The sequence below is a fragment of the Muscardinus avellanarius genome (assembly GCF_963383645.1).
Source record: "Muscardinus avellanarius genome assembly, chromosome: 4".
NCBI classification, from domain to species: Eukaryota; Metazoa; Chordata; class Mammalia; order Rodentia; family Gliridae; genus Muscardinus; species Muscardinus avellanarius.
The window spans coordinates 70102255-70127500 of NC_137789.1; the positions used below are offsets into that span (position 1 = coordinate 70102255).

Sequence of the window (25246 nt, forward strand, 5' to 3'; positions counted from 1 at the left end):
CTAAAATATGAGAAGAGACAGGCAAAGATGGCAGAGACGGCGGCAGAGGCCAGTATTCAGGAGAGCTAGATAAATCCTATCCAACCTGCCTTGAACTGTTGGAGAAATCTCCCCCCCAAAAAAACTGCTTCTGCCCCACATGCTCAGAAATTCTGGACAACATACTTTGTAAGAAAAATGGTTGGGAGAAGGGCCAAGATAGTGGTGGTGGTGGTGGACAGTATCAGGGAGAGGCAGGTAGATTCAATCTAATCTACCCTTAACTTTTGAGGAAATCTCCCTGAAAGTAGACTGTACCTGCTCACATGCTCAGGAACTCTGGACAACATACTACATAAGAAAAATATTCGGGGCACATCAGATGGAGCCCCGGCGTCACTTGGAGCCGGCGCCAAGTGTCCTGGGAGCCAAAGGGGCTCCTGGTCACTGCACTCCTCTGCACAGCGCTGGGGCTGGGTGCACTCGGAGCAGCACAACCCACTCTCCATGGTGAAACTGGGAGACTCTGCTCTTGGAGAGGAGATAAAACACATAGCTACTAAGTACTTAGGCCCCCAACTCTTGCAAAAGACACATACTGTTTTCTTTTATTAAAAAAATATTGAAGAGGGAGGAATATGGCAGGGGCTGCAGTTGCAGCTGCAGTGGCAACCACAACCACAGCAGTGGTTAGCAGTGGCCAAATAGGATATACATCCCCCTGAGAAACCCTAAAAAACAGATTTTTATTTAATAGCTGATTGGGACAACACACAGAAACATTTCCAGTCATGACTTCCTATCTGAAATATAGGAGAGTAGAAAATGGCGGAATTAGAGGCAAGACTGCAGTGTGGCACCTGCCACTGCAAGAAAAGTGATTTTTGGGACTTCCGGGAAGATGGCAACCGAGAAAAGCGGGGCTTAAGAGCCCCACTAACAACCAATCTCCATTACTACAAAATCAGCGCCTTTCATAGCCAGAAAACACCATCACCAGAGAAACAAAAAAATCACCAGGCTCCAGAGAGAAAGCAGACTGAGAACAGAGCTCAGAGCCACAGAGGAGATACACCGGCCTCAAGCCCGAGGACGCGGCAGCAGCGCCATACTGCCGGTGGCAGCGGCAAATTCACCAGACAGCCACAGCAAGCCGAGGTGAGCCGCTGCAGAACAGCCAGGCGGGATCTTTCAGCGCAGGGAGCATCTAAAGCTCCCAGTGGCTGAGCTCAGCACACGCTGCAGGGGCTCAGAGTGGAACTCAAAACCAGAGAAGAAATACGCCAGCCTCACGGCCGAGGGCATAACAGCGGCGCCATATTGACACCGGCAGCAGCAGCAGCGAATTCACCGAGTCCAGTACAACTACATCTGAGAACTCAAGAACAGTGAGTCAAATTGTGGGCCACAGAGGAGAAATCCCAGTACTGTACTCCCTGGGACTTGACCCAGTGGGGGAGGGGCGGTGGCAGAGATATCACACCATAGGAGAACGCCCAACCTGGCACCCCCCCACAATCTAAAGCAGCCTCTATCGACTCTCTGGGTCGGAGACTCTGTGATAAAACCCAGTAAAGGAGTAGTGGGGTCTGAGATACCACAGACTCAAGATCCAGAGCACCTTAAGCGAAGTCATAGTGACCCAAGGGAAGAACCCAGAGAAGGCACAAACTTCCGAAATCATGGGAAAGAGGAATAACACTGGAGCAATGAATACCCACAACCCCACAACATCAGAACCCGATAAAACTGAAAATCAGAGATTTCTAGAAGATCAAATCAGGAAAATAACTGTAGAAATAATAGAGGTGCTTCGAAAAGAACTCAGAGAGAGCCAAAAAGAGATGAAGGATGCAATTAATGAAGTAAAGGCCTCAATTCAAAGCATGAACAACCGATTAGACCACATGGAGAACAGAATCTCGCTCTTAGAAGATGATCATTCAAAAAATGAACGCATAGTTTCTAATCTAGAAAAAAAATATCCGACAGCAGGAATCTGACATTGAAAAAATATGGGCCCATTTTAAGAGAACTAACCTAAGAATAATTGGAATAGAGGAGGGAAAAGAAGGTGAAACCAAAGGGATCAACAATCTCTTCAAGGAAGTAATAGCAGAAAATTTTCCAAACATAGAGCAAGAGGTTGATACACAGGTCCAGGAAACTTATAGAACTCCCTTTAGACAGGATCGGAGAAGAGAATTCCCACGCCACATAATTGTCAAAATGACCAATGTGGAAGCCAAACAGAGAATCTTAAAGGCAACAAAAACAAAGGGCCAAGTGACATTCAGAGGCAAACCAATTAGAATCACTCCAGACTTCCCAAACCAAGTCATGAGAGCCAGAAGGGGTTGGAGTAACATATTCGAAACTATGAAAGAAAACAACTTCCAGCCAAAAATCTCCTACCCAGCAAAACTTTCTATCAAATTAGATGGAAAAATAAGAAGCTTCCATGACAAACAGAAACTGAAGGAATTTATGTCTTCAAAACCAGCACTAGAGAAAATACTCAAAGAGATTAACTACAAAGAAGAAATAGGTAACACACACCAGAACCAGAGAAACAAGAGTTTCCATCCAACAGACAACTAAGATTGGTTATCTGTGGAGATTCATTATTTATGTTAGTCTTTTACCTAACTCTAAATTGTATTGTTCGTCTTTATTGTTGTTAATTTTTAGGATTTCTATTTGGAATATTAATATAACTTCAGATATAGCATTTGGAAATATTTTATCCAATTCTATTAGTAACTTTTAACTCTCTTTACATTTCTTTGGATATACAATATTTTTTTATTTTTTAGGGAGTTTGTATACTCTTCTGTTGCCTGTGCCATTGAAATCATATCCAAGAAATCACTGTCAATTTCAATGTTGTGAGGTTTTATGACCCAGATTTTCTTCTAAAAGTTTATAGTCTTAAGATTTATATTTAGGTCTTTTATCTATTTTGAGTTAATATTTGTATATGGGATTAGGTAAGGGTCCAATTTTATTCTTTTCCATGTAAATATTACTTTTCAACAATATTTAGTTAAAAGATTAATATTTCCTCCACCAAATGTTCGTGGAAACCTTGTCAAAAATAACTTGACAATATAGGGAAGAATTTAGCTCTAGGCTTTTATTTAACTCCAATGGTTTATATATCTGCCTTTAGAACAGTACTACACTGTTTCAATTATTGTAGCTTTATATGGTTTGAAATCAGAAAATATATATCTTCTTGCTTTGTTCTTTTTCAAGATTGTTTTGGGTATCTAGAGTCCATATTCCATATTAGGATAGATTTTTTCTGAAAAATAAATATATAAATATATGATAGTTTCACCTAAAAAAAAAATAGAAAAAAATATTCTCTGGTAAGAAAGAAAGCAAAAAGAAATATTGAAATGTTATCTTTAAGTCATCAAAAGCTTGGTATCAGACAAATGAAACTGTTATGTGAAATTATCATTTTTAATTTTGGATAAATTGTTATAATACTAGATGTCAACCACTAAGCCAAGCATGGGAGGGAGGGATGGGGAGGGAATGGGGTGGGGATCGGGTGGGGGCTGACTGGGCGATGTGTGCATGTATGTCTACAAAAGTTTGTATCCCACTGTGATGTATGAATACAGTGCACCAATAAAAAAAAAAAAAAAGAAAGAAAAGTGATTTTTGGAGGGTTATCCCAGAAGAGATCAGAAAGCAGACTGCTCCTGCCACACATGCACAGGAATACTTAACAACAACATAATATAGGAGAGACCAAGAAGGCGGAAGCGGCGGCCAGTATTCAGGAGAAGCAGAAAGAACCAACCAAATCCACCTTGAATTTTTGAAGAAATCTCTCCAAAAGTAGACTGTTCCTGCCCCACATGCTCAGGAACTCTGAACAACATACTATGTAAGAAAAAGTTTTATGAACATGGACCAAAATGGCAAGAGCAGCAGAGGCCAGTATTCAGGAGAGGTAGAAAGATCCAATCTAATCCACCTTGAATTTTTGAAAATATCTCCCCAAAAGTAGACTGCTCTTGCTGCACATGTGCAGGAATCCTGAACAACATACTATGTAAGAAAAATGTCCAGAGCAAGTTGGAGGGAACCCCAGCCATATTGCTGGGCCAATTCACTGTGCCAAGCGTCCCGGGAGACCTCAGCTCATGGCCACTGCACTCCTTTGCACTGTGCTGGGGGGTCTGAGTATGCTTGGAGCAGGGGATTTCACTCTCCATGGTGAGGCTGTGAGACTCCACTTTCAGTGAGGAGATAAAACCCATTGCTGCTAGGGAATTGGGCTCTCAGCCCCTGCAAATGACACGTGCTGTTTTTTTCTACTAAAATGTGTGTGTGTGCGTGCGTGCGTGTGTGTGTGCGTGTGTGTATGGAGGGGAAAATGGGAACCTCTGTAAATGTCATGTCCACAGTGACAGGAGCCAGAGCCTGTTCCGGGACAAGGCCGGGTCTGGAGCCAACAAGGCTGGGCCCAGATCCTGCCACCAGGTGAGGCCGGATCTGGAGCCAGTGAGCCAGGCCTGGAGCCTGCCGTGCGGTGAGGCCAGCTGTGGAGCCAGTGAGGCCGGGCCCAGAGCCTGCCCAGAGGCAAGGCCGAGTCTGAAGCCAGCGGGCCAGGCCCAGAGCCTGCCACACAGTGAGGCCAGGTCTGGGGCCAGTGAGGCTGGGCCCGGAGCCTGCCCAGGGGCAAGGCCAGGTCTGGAGCCAGCGGGCGGGGCCCGGAACCTGTTGCGCGGCAGACCTGGAACTGGGGCCTGCTTAACAGCAAAGGGCTAACGGGTTTCTTCAACTGTGTGGTCAGAAAGCAATAGAAGCTGCTGCTACCTCACCTAATCTTTCAGCAGATTTCCAGATCCAAGTGATCTCTATTTAAAAAAAAAAAAACTGGTTGTAAGAGGATCACCCTGTCAAAGTTACTCACCTTCTGGCTTTCAGGTTCTCAGTAAGTGGGAATAAGTGTGGACAAATAGAAGCTCTAATACATTGTTGGTGGAATTGCAAGTTGGTGCAACCACTTTGGAGAACAATATAGACAATCCTCAGAAGAAGGAAAACGAACTTACCATATGATCCAGCAATACCACCTTTGTGTATCTACCAAAAAGAATGAAAACCAAAATACCAAACTAATGCATGAACAGCCATGTTCATAGCTGCACAGTTCATCATTGCGAAACTGTGGAACCAGCCAAGATGTCCTTCAATGAATGAGTGAATTTCAAAACTATGGGATATGTACACAATGGATTTTTGCTCAGCCATAAGGGAGAACAAAATTATGACATTTACAAGTGAAACATCACAAAAAAATAAGAAATCAGATGCTTTTCTTAATGTGCAAAATATTAGGGAGAAATGGGTAACAGGAGAAACTAGATGAAGAAAGGATCTTATAGAGGAGCAATGAAGGTGACATATCTGAGGGGATAAAAGGGAGTATAAGGGAAACTCTTTAAAGCACATGATGTATTTAAACATATCAAAGTCAATCAGGAAGCCAAGCTTGGGTAGGAGGGAAGGGGAGGGAAGGGGTTAGAGATTGAGTAGGGGCTGACTGGGTGATGTGTGCAAGTATATCTCCACAAGTTTCTTATCCCATTGAGATGTATGACTACAATGTACCAATAAAAATTTATTAAAAAAATAATACAAAAACCAATAGATAAATGAAAAACTGTTCAGCATCATTAACAATCAGGAAAATGAGAATCAAAACTATACCGAGAGTCAATCTAACTCTTAATTAGAATGGCAATCAACAAGAATACAAACAACAGCAGATGCTTGTGACGATTTAGGAAAATAGGAACTCTTATACACTGCTGGTAGGACTCCAAATAAGTACAACCATTATGGAGATCAGTATAGAGATTCCTCACACTAGAAACTGAATGACTGTAAAATCAGCTATACCATTCCCTTTGTAATTTCCCAAAAGAATTAAAAGTCAAAATACTATAGTAATATATGCATATCCACGTTTATGGCAACACAATTCACAATAGTCAAATTATGGAAGCAATCCAGGTGTCTGTCAACAAATGAATGGATTAAAAGATGTGATATATATATTTTTTTAATTAAAAATGTGAAATATATTCCATATATATAAAATGGAATTTTACTCAGCCATAAAGAACAACAAAATTATGTTATTTTCAGGAAAATGGATGGAATTAGAGAATATTATGGTAAGCTGTTATAGAAAGTCAAGAGTTCAATGTTTTCTTTCATGTGTGAAAGCTACAGAGAAAACAAGAAACAAAAAGAACTTTAGATAACTGGCAAGGATGATCAGTAGAATAGCAGAAGGGGATTAGGGGAAGGAAGTCAGGAAGAGAAAGGGATGAAATGATGAGAGAAGCAGTTCAAATTATGCCATGCCCATGACTGAAGGTATCGCTACCAATCCCACTGTTATGTATAAGGGTAAGTGGGTAGTGGAGTAGAACCTGAATGGAATCACACCAGGACCTCTGTGTATGTTTATTGGTATGACTTGGAACCTCACCAAAATTTGTAATTACAATATACCAATAAAAGTAGAAAAAAAATGAGGGAGGCTATGCTGCAATAAAACTTTATTTGCAAAACAAGCAACAGGTAGACTGGGCCACAGGCCAGTTTGCCAATCCCTGATCTAGAATATAAATATGCTTTTCTAAGATTTGAGCATCAAAAATAAACCCAAGAGCAATGTTGAACTATCATCCTTAATATTTGATTCTCATAAATCAACTTGACAGTCATTATGGGTTTCAATTCAAAGACAAATAAAAATATCTGTCATGCACTCCAAAACTTGACATGCTCTATATCACATTAAAAAGCTCAAGTTTATAAAAGGAAATTTTTAAATGCAAAAGCTACACTAAGGTTACTTATTGATAGAGGAAAATATATTTCGTTTTGAAATTTATCTCCATTTTTCTGACATAATTATATTATTAAGAACAATTTCTCAGGTTAAAAATTCTACAAACAATCAGAAGCACGTAAAGGAAGATACTAGAGCAGTACTAAAACTTTTTCTTTTGTTTTTTGGATTTTTTTTTTGGGGGGGGGTGCTGGTGTTTGAAACCAAGGCCTACTAAGCACAACTTTTTCACTGAGCTGCACCCCCAGTGTTAGTATTCAACTTTTAAAAATAGATAATCCAAAGGATATGTGCATAATATAAGTAAAAGTCAATCAAAAGTTGCCTACAATTGAAATAATAATTAAAATATTTTTTGTTTTTGTTATTTTGGTACTGGAAATTGAACCCAGGAGAATTCTACCTTTTTATTTTTCATTTTGAAACAAAATCTCACAAAGTTGCTGGGGTTGGCCTTGAACCTGCAATCCTCCTGTCTCAGCCTCTCAAGTACAGGGATTACAGGCATGCACCAATTTTAAGAATTTGTTGTATCCTTTTAAAAGAATGAACTTTTTAATGAAATTAAAGATCTTAATTTTCACTCAACAATAAACACTTGCCTTAGCAAATAAACATTACATATCCAACTACAAAAAAGTACATGTGGTAAGAACAATAAATTGTTACCTCCTTCTTACTTAACTGCAATGATGTGAGTAATTCATTCCACTTAATGATGAGAATTGCAAAATTAAAGTAAAAGATTATTATCTCTCTAGACATACATTAAATAACATATACTAAAATGCTTAAAGACTAGAAATTAAGCTTTCACTTTCCTTCAAAATCACTTTTATATAAGGAAATTAAATAGACAAGACATATACAAAAAACATTAACATCAATCATGAATTCAACTAAGTAACTTTCCAATAGAATAATACATGTGAACAAAGGACTAATTTAAAACTCAAAATTTATGTACAAACAAAAAAGAAAAAATTATAAGCAAATACAATAGCTAAGAGTTAAATTTACCCTTCTTAAGAACTGAGTTTATTACTGTTCAAACTGATCTACTCTTATAGTTCCCCAATATCTATCACTACCTGCCACCATATTTGAGACTTACTTAAACGAAAGATTAAAATATTAAAAGATGCCAGTAACCCTTACCGATTTCTCAGGGTCTTGTACTCCAGAAGCTGCAACTCTTAGTTCTAAATCTTTTTCTCTAAACAAAATTAAAGTTTTATATATTAAAAAGATTGAAAACAAAGCCGGGTGTGGTGGCGCATGCTTGTAACCCCAGAATTCGGGAGGTGGAGACTGGAGGATCACAGTTTGCAGCCAACCTCAGCTACTTAGCGAGGCCCTTTGCAATTCAGTGAGACCCTGTTTCAAAAATAAAAATATTAAAAATAGGACTGGGGGTGTAACTTGGAGGTACAATGCCCCTGGGTGCCATCCCCAGTAATGCACACAGACACACACAAAAAAAGATTGAAAACACTACCAAGATTATAACCATCATTTAAACAAGTTTACAAAGTCCATGCAATAAATCTCAAAATACAACTAATTCCTTTATCTGATAATAAAGTATTAAATAATGTCAAAAACAAAATTTTCCAACCCTGAACAAAATAAAGATATTAGTATCTTTTTTTTTTCTTTATTCGTTTTGCAGTACTGAAAATGGAATCTAGGGGCAGTCTACCTCTGAGCTACACCCCCAGGCCTATTTTTTAATTCTTTATTTTGACACAAGGTATCAGTAAGTTGCAAAAGGCCTCACTAAAGAGCTCAGGCTGTCCTCCAACCCACAATCCTTCTGTCTCAGTCTCCTAAATACTGGGACTATAAGCATGTGCCCTGCTGAGCAGAATTAAGCATCTTAAAACCAGTGGGTGGGACACTACAAAGATAAAAGTATTATAGAATAAAATACAAAATCTTTAGAAAACAAAAGCACCTCTTCTTGGGTATATGTGTATTTTCAGTTCACAAAAAGAAAGGTAAAAATTTAAATATAACAACCATTACTTCCTAATAAGGATTTTTAAGAAAAATGATGTTAAAGATGGCTAACATCCAACAACAGTTACTAACTTCCTCTAGGTGTGGGGAGAGAGGAAAAGTAGGAGATGATAGGTCTCAAATTCTCTAGGATCAAGATTTCATAGCTGGCGCCAGGCATGGTGGCGCACGCTTGTAATCCCCACGCTTGGGAGGCAGAGACAGGAGGATCGCGCTGGTTCGAAGCCAGCTGCGCCTGCTGGCTTAGGAAACCCTGTTTACAAATAAAAATGTAAAAATAGGTCTGGGAGTGTAGCCCAGAGGTAGAAGGGCTTCCAGGAACCCCAGTACCACAAAAAAAGAAAGAAAGAAAGAAAGAAAGAAAGAAAGAAAGAAAGAAAGAAAGAAAGAAAGAAAGAAAGAAATTAATTTAACAGCTGGGTATAATCCCAGTACTTGGGAGACTATGAGAGAAGGATTGTGGGTTCGAAACCAGCTTAGCAGCTTAGCGAGATCCTAATTCCAAATAAAAATAAAATAAATTAAGGCTGGGGGTATAGTTCAGAGGTAGAATGCCCCTGGGTTCAATCCCCATGACTATTAAAAAAAAATCCTTAACATGAATTCATAAAAAATGTTTGTAGACTACAAACATTGGGACTTGAATATAATAAAATATATGTGATTTATTATATGATTATTTTTATATTGCATGTGTGTATGTGCCTACCATTTCAGATGGAAAAAATAACTTATTTTTAGACTTGATGCTATATAAAGAATAAATCAAAATGCATACATTTAACATGAAATGATACTCAAAATTTAGCAACTTAGACAGGCATAGTGGCACATGCCTTCCAGTACCTTGGGAGGCTGAGATAGGAGGATCGCAAATTTGAGGCCAGCCTCAGCAACTTAGTGAGACCTTATTTTGAAATAAAAATTAAAAGAACTAGGAGTATACATCAGAGGTATAATGCCCCTGAATTTAATTCCCAGTACAAAAAACAAAACTGAGCATCTTAATGAAGGACGTAACAAGCCTAGTACAGAATATTTACATAGTCTCAATCATATGCTACATTTCCATTTACCTGTTGACTGTCAATGTGGTGATTGAAATGTAAGGGATTTAAAAATAAAAAATCATAATAAGAGCCGGGCGTGGTGGCGCACGCTTGTCATCCCCGCGCTTGGGAGACGGAGACAGGAGGATCGCGCAGGTTCAAAGACAGCCGCGCACGCTGGCTTAGGAGACCCTGTTTCCAAATAAAAATGTAAAAATAGGTCTGGGAGTGTAGCCCGGAGGTAGAAAGGCTTCCGGGAACCCCAGTACAACCAAAAAAAAAAAAAAAAAAAAATCATAATAAGAAAAATAGGCTCTTATTTTATCATATCATTTTATATAGTGCATTTTAAAATCCAAAACACTTGTGTTAAATGCAAACCTTTCATTACCGTCTCTTGTTCTTCTGTTGTTCAGCCATTTGTTCCAATAGTTCTAGTCTATATTTCTCTTTCTTTTTTTGAATAAGTTCTCGATCTTCACCTCCTAGATATTGGTAAGAAAAAAATTAACTCTTAACTCTTTTTTTTTTTTTGAGGGGGTGCTGGTGATGAATGCAGGGGCATTCTACCTCTGAGCTAGACCTGTAAGTCTTTCATTATTTTGTTTTGTTTTGAAACAGGTTCTCACTAAATTGCTAAGATCTGCCTTGAACCGAGATCCTCCTGTCTCAGATTCCCAAGTACTGAGATTACAGGTGTGTGCAACCATACCCATTCACTCCACAAAGAGTACCACTCTTTGTGGCACTGAGGATGGAACAGGGCATTCTACCTCCGAGCTACACCCCCAGCCCTATTTTTTAGTCTTTTTAGGGTCTCACTGAGTTGTGAAACAGCTCACTAAATAGCTGAGGCTGCCTGCGAACCGTGATCCTCCGGCCTCTGCCTCCCAAATGCTGGGATTACGAGCATGCACCATCACGGCCGGCTCACTCTTAACTTTTAAGCATCAGATGTAACTAAAATTCAAGTAAAAAATGACACTTTAATTATGTCAAAAAGTAATTGCTGGATATACAAGATGTACAGAAGAAAAAAATTACATGTATCAGTACTACTTCAATTAATTTCATAATTTATGACTTTCTGTGCCAAATACTACATAGTAATTCTCAAGCCTCTACCTTTTGTCAAAAACCTTCCTAAACTGGACATATTGGTATACTTGGGAGTCTGACAGAGACGGATCACAGGTTTAAGAACAGCCTCAGCAATGCAGCATGACACTCAGCAACCTAGAGAGGCCCTGTTTCAAAACAAAAAATAAAAATCAGGCTAAGAGTCTAGCTCAGAGGTAGAATGCTCCTGGTTCAATTCCTAATACCCCCCCCACACACAAACACACACAGTAAAACCTTCCTAAATAAATACTCTAATCCTATCATTATTTTTCCAATAGTCTAGTTAATATCTTTCATAAACACCTTAAATTTATCAACTATCCATCCAAAATGGGCCACAAAACCAACCACCCGTTTTCTGCTAATGGCCCAATAATGGAGCCCCTATGCCTCACTATAACCTGAATTGTTCGTCTTCCCTTACTCAATTCACATGAGGCCCCTTTTTTTCTATCCTCAGGGTCCATTAACCTTCGATAGGTCCACTCAATATTTCACCTGGATTGAAGAAACAACCTCCTAACTATTCTCCCCAATTTCCTTCTCCTCACTCCAATAAATTAGTATGATTAGCTGTCTTAAAATACAATACTATCACACTGACAGCCTGCTCAAAAACTTCAGTGGCTATCTTAATTATGCAAAATAAAATACAAACCTCTCATGCTGTTATCATTTATATAAAAATACAGTTAATTAAAATTTTTGAATCCAGGAAAGATTACTATTATTATTGCATAAATTAGTGCCAAAAATAATCTCAGAATTAAGAGCTAAAGAGGCAAGAGGGACTGGGAGTGAGCAGTGGGTATCTCAGTAGTAGAGTTCAAGCTAAGCATGTCTGAGAGACCCTGGGTTCAACCCAAGAATCACAAAAAATGAAGTGAGTAAAGATCAAAATTCAGAAAGGCTAAGAAGGTTAGGTGCTTGGGGGCAAAAACACAAAAGGAAGCATACCTTCCATACTTAGTTGTGTACTAGCCTACTGCATTCACAGACTGAGATTTCACCTGGCTGGGCAAAACACTAAGGAAGACACATAAAGAATGAAGAATCTGCAGATCTGAAAGAAATGAGAGAATTTCAAGTTCCAGTCAGCTAGTATAGAGTTTTCAGAGACCCCACTGCTTTTTAAGGAAGATCTCAGAAATATCATTCTAAAGGAATAAGGCTGAAATATCACCTGGAAGGAAGACCATTCTACATGTCCCTAGCCAAGATTACAACAAGGCCTCAAGATCAAATTAGTCCTTAGCAACAGTGTACTGTGATGAGAGTAGGTAAAATTTGAAGATGGCTCATTTGTTCCCTGCCTCCTCTTGTTTACTTCCTGTATCATCCCCCTCCCTTGAGTGTGGGTGAGCCCTGTGACTTCCTTCTATACAACAGAATATGGCAAGGTGAAAGAATTTACAAGTATAATTAAGGTGCCAAATCAAATAACTTTGGAATCATCAAAGGAAGCTTATCTTGGGCGGGGGGGGGGGGTGTCTATATAATCATGTAAAAGCCCTTAGAAGAGGGGATGAGCCTTCCCTGAGTGGAAGTTCTCCTTGCTAGCATTATCAAGTGAGCAGTCACAGTGAGAAAACTCACATGGAGAGGATCAGCAGACAACCTCTAGGAACTATGGGGGGCCTCCAGTGGACATCCTTAAAAAGCAATGGTCCTCAAATAATTCGTCCAACAACCTGAATGAGCGTGGAAACAGATTCTCCCCCTCTCAAACCTTCAGATGAAAAACACGGCCCTCCTGACTCCTGGATTACAGCCTTTGAAGACCATGAATAAAGGATCTAACAAGCCAGGCCGACTCCAGATGCACAGAATCTGGGGTATAATAAATGTGAGGTGTTTTGAGTCACTGTTTATAAAAATTTATGATGAAGCAATAGAAAGCAAATACAGTGAAAAAGCCATAACCAGGAGAAAGTTAAATCAACAAAAAGTAAATAAATAAATGACAGAAGATGAAACAGACAAGGATGTTAAGACAGCTATTAAGTCTATACTCAAGCACTAAAAGCAAGAACAGCCAGATCTGGTAGTGCACACTTATAATCCTAGCATTTGGGAGGCTGAGAGAGGAGGATTGCAGTTCATGGACAGCCTCAGCTACTATGTAGTGAGGCCTTTTTGCAACTCAGTGAGACCCTGTTTCCAAATATAGAATAAAAATTGGGCTAGGGTGTAGCTAAGAGGTAGAATGCCCCAGGGTTCCCTCCCTAGAAGGGCAAAATTAAAAAAAAAAAAAAGCAAGAGCATAATGAGGAAGTAATGAGAGGCATTGTAAAGAACCAAATAAAGAGCTTTGCTTCTGCTTAAAAAGTAGAAAGCTGAGCCAGGCGTGGTGGCGCACACTTGTGATCCCAGCATTTTGGAGGCTGAGACCGGAGGATCGCGGTTCGCGGACAGCCTCAGCTACTTAGTGAGGCCCTCTGCAACTCAGTGAGACCCTATTTCAAAATAAAGAATAAAAAACTGGGCAGGGGGTGTAGCTCAGAGGTCAAATGCCTCTGGGTTCCATCTCCAGACCTGCAAAAAAATAAAAATAAAAAAGTAGAAAGCCATGGAAGAAAGAGAAAGACTCAATCATCCACAAAATCATAACTTTTTAAAAGCTCCAATAAGAGCTGAGGTTATAAGCAGAAACATGAATACCAAAGGTTTAAAAAAAAAAAAAGAATCCACAGGAAGACAGGACAATACAGAGGTTTTAACTGTAGCAGAGTAGGGAGAAAGAGGCAGCCATCATAAAAAGCAAGTTAAAAAAAATAGCTGAAACTTAAATTCTTAATGACCATGTGTAAAATAGCATAAGACACAAGAGTCCTTGGACGCCCTACACACAAGGAGAGTCTGCACTCACTTGCCAGCTTCCACCAGAGGCTCATGAGAATGTCTAGGATGGAGCAAGACAGGAGTCCTTAAAGAGACCCTTTTGTGGCATATAGCATAAAACATTTCTCATTTTCCAGAATTTTCCCTCGCACTAAGCAAAAGCCTTAATTGTTGAGGGGGATAAAACTAGCTTGAACCCAACATCTTACAGTCTTAAAAAGCAACAATATGTTATTATTAGGGAAAGATCAGAAAATTCTGATGCAAATCCCTCCACAGATATAAAAGAGAGTTTTGGCTATGACTCTGGAGGGGGCAGAAACACTGAAAAAAAAAAACTCATCCTTATAGCAAACACCCAAGAAAGGCCCTGTACCAAGTAACAACAGTTCACTGCTGAGGAAGGATGTGTGAATAGCTTAGGGGCATGCAAGTGTTGCTAAAAACTGGGGAAGATGCAAGAACACTGAGAAAATCTCCACAGTCTTCCAGGCCCCACAATAAGGGCAAACTGTCAGAGAATTTAACAATTCTCTCTATGCAACTGATAGAAGATAAAAACCATTAAGGATATACAAGACATAAGCACATTATGAAATGGTTTGTCTTAACTGACATTTCTAAACCAATATACTGAATAATCACACCCTGTACATTCTTTCAAGAACACACTAAACAAATACCAAGACAGACTATATTTGGAGCCATTAAAATATTTTTACTAGCCGGGGTTGGTGGTGCACGCTTGTAATCTCAACATTCGGGAGGCTGGGACAGGAAGATAGCAGTTCAAGGGCAGCTTCAACTACTTAGTGAGGTCCTTTGCAACTCACTGAGACCTTGTTTCAAAAAAAATAAAGAAGCCAGGCATGGTGGCACACGTTTGTAATCCCAGCATTTGGGAGGCTGAGACCAGAGGATCACGGTTCGCAGACAGCCTCAGATACTTAGTGAGGCCCTCTACAACTTAGTGAGACCCTGTTTCAAAATAAAGAATAAAAAAATAGGGCAGGAGATGTAGCTAGGAGGTCAAATGCCCCTGGGTTCCATCACCAGACCCACCAAAATATAAAATAAAATAAAATAAAATAAAATAAAGAACAAAAAATAGGGTTGGGATATAGCTCGGAGGTAGAATACCCCTCGGTTCAATCCATATATATATATATATATATATATATATATATATATATATATATATATATATATTTTATATATATAGTTTTTTACTAAAGAAATCCAACAAAATATAATTGAAATTGTACAAATTACTATTTCAGACCCTAATAAAGTATTATTTATACTTTTATAAGCAGTCAGTAAGAAAAAGACAAAAGAAAAATCCCCAAATATTTGAAAATTTAAGTACATACAAATAATCCATGGTTCTAATATAAACCTCACAATACTAATATTATTTCACTTTAAACACTCAACTATCTATTTTTAAATGAAGGAAAGACCCCAAGTGAGAAATAAATAAATAATAGAAAGACAAATTTCAGTTCAATTAAAATTAAAATATCTTAACAATCAGAGCTATCTAAAAATGAAGTGTTGAAGATGGCGACTGAGAAAAGCAGGGTTTACGAGTCCTGCTAACACTCAGACAACACTACCAGCAGAGAAATAAAAAATGTGAACACAAGGGACAGAGAAAAAGAAGACTAGAAGAACAACCAGAGACCAGAAAAGAAATCAGCCCACATTGCGGAGCCGCACTGGTGCCATCATGCCTCACAGCACCAGGCTCCAGAGAGAAAAGGTAAACAAGGAGCTGAAGTGAGCAGCTGCAGATCATTCGGGTGTAATTCAGGAGTTCTTTCAGCACAAAGAATGGCTAAAACTCCAGTGGCCAAGCTCATCACACCTTCCAGGGACTCAGAACAGAGCTCAAAACCAGAAAAGAAATACACCAGCCTTGTAGCTGAGGGCATGAAAGCAGCACCATATTGCCAGTAGCGGCAGCGAGTTCAACATGCCCGCAACAGCTCCAGATCAGTGCGCACAATAGCTGTAAGAGAAATTGCGCCCCCTACAGGAGAAATCCCAACACTGCACCCCCAGGGACTTGCTCGGCTTTGATAATCTCCCTAGTTCTGAGATTTTGCAGTCCAACCCAGTGAAGGAGTAGTGGTGGCAAAGATATCACACCCTAGTCGCAGCTCCCTGTGGGAAAACACACAGCTTGGCACCCCCACGGTCCTGCACAGCCTTGATTAACTCCTTGAGTCTGAGACTTTATGATACAACCCAGTAAAGAAGTAGTGGTGGCTGAGATTACCACAAACTCGAGATTCAGAGCACCTTAAGTGAAATCGTGGTGACCCGGGGAAGAACACAGAAAAGGCACAAACTTCTGAAATCATGGGAAAGAGGAACAACAATAGAGCAACGAACACCCACAAACTCATAATATCAGAACCTAATAACAAAGAAATTCAGAGATCTCCAGAAAATCAAATCAGGAATATAACTGTAGAAATAATACAGGACCTTCGAAAAGAATTTAGAGAGAGCCTAAAAGAAATAAAGAATGCAATCATTGAAGTAAAGGCATCAATTCAAACTATAAACAATTGATTAGACCACAAGGACAATAGAATCTCGCTCCTAGAAGATGATCACTCCAAAAATGAATGCATAATTTATAACTTAGGAAAAAAAATTAAGACAGCAGGAATATGACATCAAAGAAATATGGACCCATTTTAAGAGAGCTAACCTAAGAATAATCAGAATAAAGGAGGGAAAAGAAGGTGAAACCAAAGGGATCAACAATCTCTTCAAAGAAATAATAGCAGAAAATTTTCCAAAAACAGAGCAAGAGGTCAATACACAGGTCCAGAAAACTTATAGAACTCCCTTTAGACAGGATCAGAGGATTCCCACGCCACATACTTATCAAAATGACCAATGTAGAAGCCAAACAGAGAATCTTAAAGGCAACAAAAACAAACGGACAAGTGACATTCAGAGGCAAACCAATTAGAATCACTCCAGACTTCCCAAACCAAGTAAAGAAACCAGAAGGGCTTGGAGTAACATATTCCAAACTCTGAAAGAAAACAACTTCCAGCCAAAAATTTCCTACCCAGCAAAACTATCTATCAAATTAGATAGGGAAATAAGAAGCTTCCATGACAAACAGAAACTGAAGGAATTTATCTCTTCAAAACCAGCCCTAGAGAAAATACTCAAAGGGATTAACTACAAAGAAGAAAAAGGTAATACACACCAGAACCAGAGAAACAAGATTTTCTTTCTACCTCGGGGCTACACTCCCAGACCTATTTTATACTTTTTTATTTGGAAACAGGGTCTCTTAAACCAGCACGGCTGGCTTTGAACCTGCGCAATCCTCCTGCCTCCACCTCCCAAGCGCGGGGATTACAAGCGTGTGCCACCACGCCTGGCCGAGAAACAAGATTTTCCATCCAGCAGACAACGAAGCAAAGAAGAATAAACAGTATTTCCAAAAGAAATAAAATCTTAACATGTTAGTAATTAAGTTATCTCTCAATCATCACACTGAATGTAAATGGCCTCAATTCCCCAATAAAAAGACATAAAGTGGCAAAATGGATTAAAAACCAGAATCCATCCATCTGTTGCTTACAAGAAACACACTTTGCAAGTAAAGATAGTAACAAACTCAAGGTAAAGGGCTGGAGCAAGGTAACTCATGTCAAGTACATCCTAAAAAATGTGAAGTAGTATTACACTATAGTTTTTATTTGTATTTCCTTAATAATTAGTTATATTATGATAATGATGAGTAATATTCATGTGTTTATTGACCATATAAAAATCTTTCCTTATCTCTCCCTCTCCTCCTCCCCTCACTCTCTCCCCTTCTCTCTCCCTCTTCCTCTCCCCCCTTCTAGTTCCTTCTCCCTCTCTCCTCTTCTCTCCCCTCCCTCTCTCTTTCTGCCCTTCTCTCCCCCTCCCTCTCACACTTCCCTTCTCTCCCCCTCCCTCCCTCTCTCCCTCTCTCTCTCTGCTTCCTGGCCATCATGTGGTGAGGATCTCTGCTCTACCACTTGCTCCCTGCTATGTTTCTATCTCACCACAAGTTCATAGCACTATAGAATGAGGGCCAAACAACTATGAATTGAAAATAAGTCTATCCTTCTTGAAGTTCTTTAATTAAATTATTTTGTCACAGTAATTGGAAAGATGACTAATAAATGTAACCTATGAGGGGGAGGGAAAACTTGGGACATTTTGAAGGTTTGAATAAAAGGCCTTCTCAAAACAAAAGAATAAAGGAAAAAAGGGGTTAGTTCAAAGACATTGAACTAAAATACAAGGCAGCTTTGTGCTAGCTGAAGAACAAGAAAAAAAATGTAGGCAAAGAAAAAATACAACAGCCACATATAAAAAAGAATCAAACAGCCACAATGCAACGAAGTGCTATAAGATAATAAATTAAAATCTTTCTACTAGCTTTCTCCTAGCAATGAATGCCAATAATCCCAGCTGTTTGGGAGGCTGAGGCAGGAGGGTGAAAGTTTGATGCTAGCTTGGGCAACCTAACAACAACCATCTCAAAACAAAATTTAACAAAAAAGGCTGGAGATATATAGCTCAGCCCTGAGTTTAATGCTCAGCACCAAAAAATTTAATTAAAAAAGGCTACTGAATCTAATGTTTCATTTATCATCTACAAAAAGTATATCATTAAATAGGGCTTTTATCTTTATAGTTACAGACAGAACTATATATGTTAAAATGCTTGACATGGTACCTATCATATAGTAAGCACTCAATGAGTATCTTCTATTGTTAGTATAAGTACTTCTTATAATACTGAGGTCTCACTAAAGACCTTTGATATAACATTCTGCAAAAATATAATCAATTGGAAATTTTGTACATACCGAAGAGCATCCCCGCAAAAGGACTACAGATGTCACGATTAGCAGATCTGGATGGCTTATTTTCTTGAGTACTAAAACAGAAAAAGAGAAAGAATATTTTTTTTTTAGTTAAAATCATTTGCTGGGCATGGTGGCCCACACTTGTAATCCCAGTATTTGGGAGGATCAAACAAGAGAATGAAAGATTTGCAGCCAGCTACTTAGTGAGGCCCTCTGAAACTTAGTGAGACCCTGATTCAAAATAAAGAATAAAAAATAGGGCTGGAAGTATAGCTTGGAGGTAGAATGTCCCTGGGTTCAATCCCCATAACTACAAAAATAAAAAAAATTTAAAAAAATTGAAATCCACTTTCAAGCAACAAAAATTCAGAGTAAAATGTAGGTATGAGTTACTGGTCTTTCAAAGTGTTATAGACACTATAACATTTACATATTTTTAAAGTTAAGGTAAAATATGGCATTTTATTTCTTTATACCGTGGGACCCCAATGTATTCCTCTATAAAAATATAAATTTGCCGGGCATGGTGGCGCACACTTTTAATTCCAGTACTTAGAAGGTTGAAACAGGAAGATAGCAGATTCACAGCCTCAGCTACTTAGTGAAGCCCTCCACAACTTACTGAGTTACTGTTTCAAAAATAAAGACTAAAATAGGGCTGGAGGTATAATTAGGAGGTAGAATGTCCCTGGGTTCAATCCACAGTACTGCAAAAATAAAATAATAAATAATAAAATAACCTTTACTTCACCTGCTTCACTGGTTGTACAGGTTCAAAAATAAAATAATTTTCATAAAATATTATCCAGTAGGCATACAGAAATATGATCTATGCATACACTTGGAAAAGAAAATCATCCCTTAAAAAACTCTTTGGCGAAAAACAGGAACAAGGAAAAAAGATAACTCTAAAAGTAAACTTAATTAAAACCAAACAGCAAATTTTCTTTTTGCAAGTATTCTTTATATATCACATTTCCTCAAAGAAAGTAGATATTTATTTTGATATGTAACAATATTATCCTCAGTATATGAAACCACATATTCTTACACATGACACAGAAAAGCCATCAAAATGACAAAGTCTATAGCTACTTCTTTTCAAGAGATAGAAACATATAAGAAGAAATAATTCTATAAAGTAAGCATAACAATTATCTATTCAATATGCTGAAAATCAAAAATAAAGTTCTGAAAGAAAAATTCAAACTGAAGGAACATTTTCGATTTATTTCTAGTCAAATTGAATCACCAAGTTATTTAAACTAATTTTTAGTCCATTAAAGTGCATGTTTATTTCTCCTTTCAATATTTCAAGTAGATTTATATATAAGTATAGGGACCTGTACAAAACATCTTGCAGTATTATAACCAAAAATTTGTTCTTCAAAATAATGCTGCAAAGTACAATAAATTTTATTTACCACTACCTTTTATTCATTTTAATTTTTTTCTCACTAATAAGGAGAGCTTTTAATACATTACACCTTTCTCTTCTCCAGTTTTAGGCAGGTGCCGTTTCATAGTGTAAAGACTCAAGGACAGAACTTATACCATATACTATACCTTTTACTTCCAGCAGATGAAACACGTATATTTGATTGTTCTCTGACATCAACACCATTCTCCAAAGAAGGCGCGTTTCGTCTGTTCCCATGCATCCTTAAAAACACATTAGCTTACAGAGTATGTTCCACATACAGTGGAGCTTCTTATAGCTCTTTGGAAATTAACATTGGTTGTTGGAAACATTAAAGGAACAAAGTATTATATAATGTAATTTTACTTTACATACATTCTAAAATTAGTTCGAATGAGATCTGCTTCAAATATAATCTGCTGGTTAATAAGGCAATAATAGTTTATATTCATTATTTATTTATTATTTTTGCAGTGCTGAGGATTGAACACAGAGCCTCCCACATGCTAGGCAAGTGCTCTACCAAAAGCCACATGCCCAGCTACTAACTATAATTTAAAACAGCTTGTTATAAATTATTTCAATATAATTTCTAAATAACATTTATTTTAAAATTATAAAGTTAAAACATATTTTTAAAGTCAAGATAAGGTAACATACTAAGGCCTCCTTTATCACTTAATAAATGAAACACTGAGCATCTTCTGCATGCCAAGTACTGCCCTGGGTACAGAGTATACAGTCTCTGCACTCACATAGTTTATAGTAAAAATGAGATTGCTTTTAAAGCAATTAGGTATGTCAAAATTCATACATCCTAGGAATTAGTTCTACAAACCTTAAATACACCAACAGTCTGACCATTAAATTAAACCACATATAGTAAGCAACCTATGACATTTGCTAACACTGTAAATTACATTAAAAATGCTGTTGAAAGCAAATAAAAAATATTTGAACTAGAATATGTGGGTAAAAATGATTAGTTCATGTTACTTAAAAGGTCACATGCAACAAAGATTAGAATGTTTTGTAAATTTTCTTCCTTAAAAACCTTTTTAGAAAATAAATGTTTTTCAAGTAATGTTTTCTTTCCATTTGGCAAACAGTGATTTTTTTAGCTTAATTTCACAAACTAGAAAAACCAACATGACCCTTTTATAACAATATTTATTAACATTCATGAAAACTAGCATCTCATAAGTCTTCATTCTATATGTCATTGAGTTCACAAATTATATTGTCTTTCTCAAGAAGACTAATAAAATAAATGTGGTCCTTAAAGTATTATTCTATATTTTAGGTAAAGTTCATTATAAGATTATGAAATTGGCAATTTTTAGTTTTAAAAGAAAACTTTTCATTTTCCATACATTCAGCATATTGTTTCTATCATGCAAGCCACAGTAAGCATCATTTACAGAGAAAAACTATTTGAATTTTAATCTTTTGAATTTTTTTCTCTTTTGTACTAGGGATGAAACCCAGGGACATTCTACTTCCATGCTATATCCTGTTATATTTATTTTTATTTTGAAACATGATCTCATTAAGTTGATGCAAGTTTCACTGAGTTGCTGAGGTTAGCTTCAAACTGGCAACCTGTCTCAGCCTCCCAAGTACTAGGATTATAGGTGTGTGCCACCATCCCTGGCTTCCTTGCTTGTTTCTATCATGCAAGCCATAAAGAAAAATATACTTGAATTTTTATCTTAATAACTATGACTTGGCCTGACACATGAATGGCTTCTATATCTAAACCAGAACCCACATACTCTTTTAAAAAGAATTTCAATTTTTGGTTGTGTGTGTTTGTGTGGGGGGGGGGGGGTGCGGGGGAATGGAAGCCAGGGGATTCAACTTCTGAGCCACATACCCCGCCCTATTTTTTATTCTTTATTTTTTGAAACGGGGTCTGAGTTAAATAGGGCCTCAATAAGTAGCCAAGGCTGTCCCCAAACCACGATACTCTGGTTTCAGCCTCCCGAATGCTGGGACTACAAGCATGGGCTGCCAGGCCCAGCTTATTCTTTATTTTGAAACAGGGTCTCACTAAATTGCCAAGGGCCTAAGTAGCTGAGGCTGTCCAAAAACCTGCAATCCTCCCGTATTAGCTGTCTCAGCCTCCTAAGTACTAGGAATACAAGCTTGCACCACTATGTCTGGCTTCGCTTTTTATTTTACCATGTACCGCCACTGCCCATGTTCAATTTTTATTTTATTATAAAATAGCTGGGTGTGAGCCAAGATATTTGAGATATTTAAAATGATCCATCAGTCTAATGTTATTTCCTATTTCTACCACTGAAAGAACTGGTAAATATAAACTCAAATTCAAATTTATAATTAATAGCTAGGCATGGTAATACACTAATGCCTGTAATCCCAAGTACTTGAGAGGCTGAAACAGGAAAATTGCAGGTTCAAGGACAGCCTTAGCAAGTAATAAGATGCTCCTCAATCTAGAACAACCCGTTTCAAAAAAAAAAAGGAGGCTGGGGTATAGTTTGGAGGTAGAATGCCCCTGGGTTTAATCCCCAGTACCATAAATGTATAATTAATAATGCCAGGCAAAGAGTTAATTATATTGGATCTATAGAAATACAAATGTATAGAAGATTTAACAGCAAGCACCACACTGCCTTTTCTTAGAAAGGTGAACTTACACAAGTGGCCCTTGGATAGTACCAGGGAACATAGATTTTAGAGTCCCCCCCATTTTCAGAATTAGTAAGAGTGGTTCACTGTTCCTAATGTATTTGCACAAACAACTTATGTCATGTGAAACATCTGCCTCCCTTCAGGAAGTCTGGAATTTTAGTACATGCTAGAAAAGGGGTAACTACATGATCAGTCCCCCCCCAAAAAAAAAAATGAGGCAGCCCCCAATAAAACCCTTGGGACTGAGTTTCTAATGAGTTTCCCAGTAAACAATATTCCCCTAGTCTCCTAATTGACCTCACAGGGAGAAAATATCTCCTAATTGACCTCACAGGGAGAAAAGACTGTTGAAGTTGGTTTCCTTCTGATTGACTCAATGCCCCCTTTCCCTTTGTTAATTTTGCTTTATATGCTTTTGTTGAAGTAAATCATAGCTATAAGCATAACTACACACAATGTCCTGTGAATCTTTTTTTTTTTTTTTGTACAGGGTCTCACTAAGTTCCAGAGGGCCTCACTAAGTTGCAGAGGCTAACTGTGAATCTGCAATCCTCCAGTCTCAGCCTCCCACGTCTGGGATTATAGGCTTGAACCACCATGTGGGCACAGTTTATGAATCTTTAACCTGGAAGTGGTCTTGGGAACCCACAACATACCACACAAAGGTAAATGCATTGATATGGTAAAATAGCATCCATGAAATAGACATATACTTATGTATATTATGTATATATATATATACATACACACACATACATGTGTGTGTGTGTGTGTGTGTGTGTGTGTGTGTGTGTGTGTGTGTGTACTAGGGATTGACCCCAAGGGCATTCTACCTCTGAGCTACATCCCCAGCTCTTATTTATTTTCCTTTATTTTGAAACAAGGTCTTGCTAGGTTGCTAATAGTCTCACTAAATTGCTGAGACTGGTTTCGAACCTGCAATCCTTCTGTCTCAGCCTCCCAAGTACTGGGATTACAACTGTGTGTCACCATATCCAGCTCCAATGAAAAATTTTAAATAGAAAAAAATTATTAAATTTTTTTTTAATTTGTACTGGGAGTTGAACCCAGGGGCATTCTAATTCTGAGCTACATGCCCTCCCAGCCCTTTTTTTTTTAACAGCCTTATTAAAATTGCCGAGGCTTGCCTATAACCTGCAATCTTACTATCAGCCCCTCAAACACTGGGATTAACAGGCATGCACCACTATGTCTGGTTTAAAGTACAAAAAATTTTAAAGCATAACTTGGGATCAGGAATTAAAGGCCAACTAGATATACAAAAATTTGTTTTAAAATTTACTTAAGAGTTTGGGACTTCTGCATTTTCAGTTAAGTTTTCCAAAGACAACTTAAAAAATATATATATATATATAGCCTATTTTCTTTTCTTCTTTTTTGGTGTTGGGGACTGAACCCAGGGGTGTTTTCTCTCTGATCAAAACACCCTCAGCGTTATTTTATCTTGAAACAGGTTATTACTAAGTTGCAGAGGACATCACCAAGTCGTTGAAACTAGCTGCAAACCTGTCATCCTCCAGTTTCAGCCTCACAAGTACTGGAAATACAAGGGTGTGCCACTGCGCCCAGCTTCTAGCATATCTTTATACAGCTATATTAAAAATATCCAGGTAAAAATATATTTCACAGGATCTTCAGCATATATAAATAACCTAATAAAGCAAGCACTATATACCTAAGAGGTCATTCTCAAAGTTCTCTAAATCCAAGAAACTTAATGAATGATTTATTTATGTATAAGATCAAGGTCTCTGCTAAATTCTATAGTAAACCCACAAGATTTCCCTGTGAACTGTCCATATGAAAGATGTTCAAAGGTGTTCAATCCACTGGAAAAAATCATTAAGATGATAAAAGTCACCTCTATCACAGATGATTATAAGAAAATCAATACTGACATTATATTAAGTGATATTAGCCAGGCACAGAAAGAGAAGGTACATATGTTTTCTCTAATAGTCTCAAACTAGGGAGTATTAGGGATACCAGAGGGACTCCAGATAATGGAGGGGAAACCTCAGCGAAGCCAGAAAGGAAAGGGGGGGGGGGGGGGTAAGACTGAGTTTTACTAATGGAAAGCTACATTTGAATATATGTATACATGTGAATATAACATTGTTAACCTGGACACTGAATTGGGAAGAAGGAAAAAGGGGAAGCAATGGGGTGGGGACCAAGTACTGTGTGAATATATTCCATTGTCAACATGATCCACATTGTGATGTGAGACTATAATGCACAAATAAAAAAGAAATCAATACTGAAGAAATATTTAAGAAGTCCAGAAAAATAACAGAAATATGCCCTTCACTAAAAGGATCATAATAGTCTTTTTCTTCTTCAGATCATATAAATC

General features: G+C 38.0%; 1 protein-coding gene across 7 annotated transcripts in view; it reads right to left on the reverse strand.

Moving 5' to 3' along the window:
• CSPP1 (centrosome and spindle pole associated protein 1) overlaps positions 1-25246 on the reverse strand; it is a gene marked incomplete at both ends in the record, with an annotated part of 131405 nt that overhangs the window by 71142 nt on the left and 35017 nt on the right. For 4 of the 7 annotated variants that reach the window (XM_080693861.1, XM_080693858.1, XM_080693859.1 and 1 more), the window contains 4 exons: positions 8030-8087; positions 10334-10427; positions 18789-18859; positions 20355-20450. In XM_080693861.1, coding sequence (XP_080549987.1) covers positions 8030-8087; positions 10334-10427; positions 18789-18859; positions 20355-20450 — 319 coding nt within the window. Of the gene's footprint in view, positions 1-7540; positions 7583-8029; positions 8088-10333; positions 10428-18788; positions 18860-20354; positions 20451-25246 lie in introns of all 7 variants that reach the window. The other 3 variants (XM_080693857.1, XM_080693855.1, XM_080693860.1) reach the window with 2 other exon arrangements.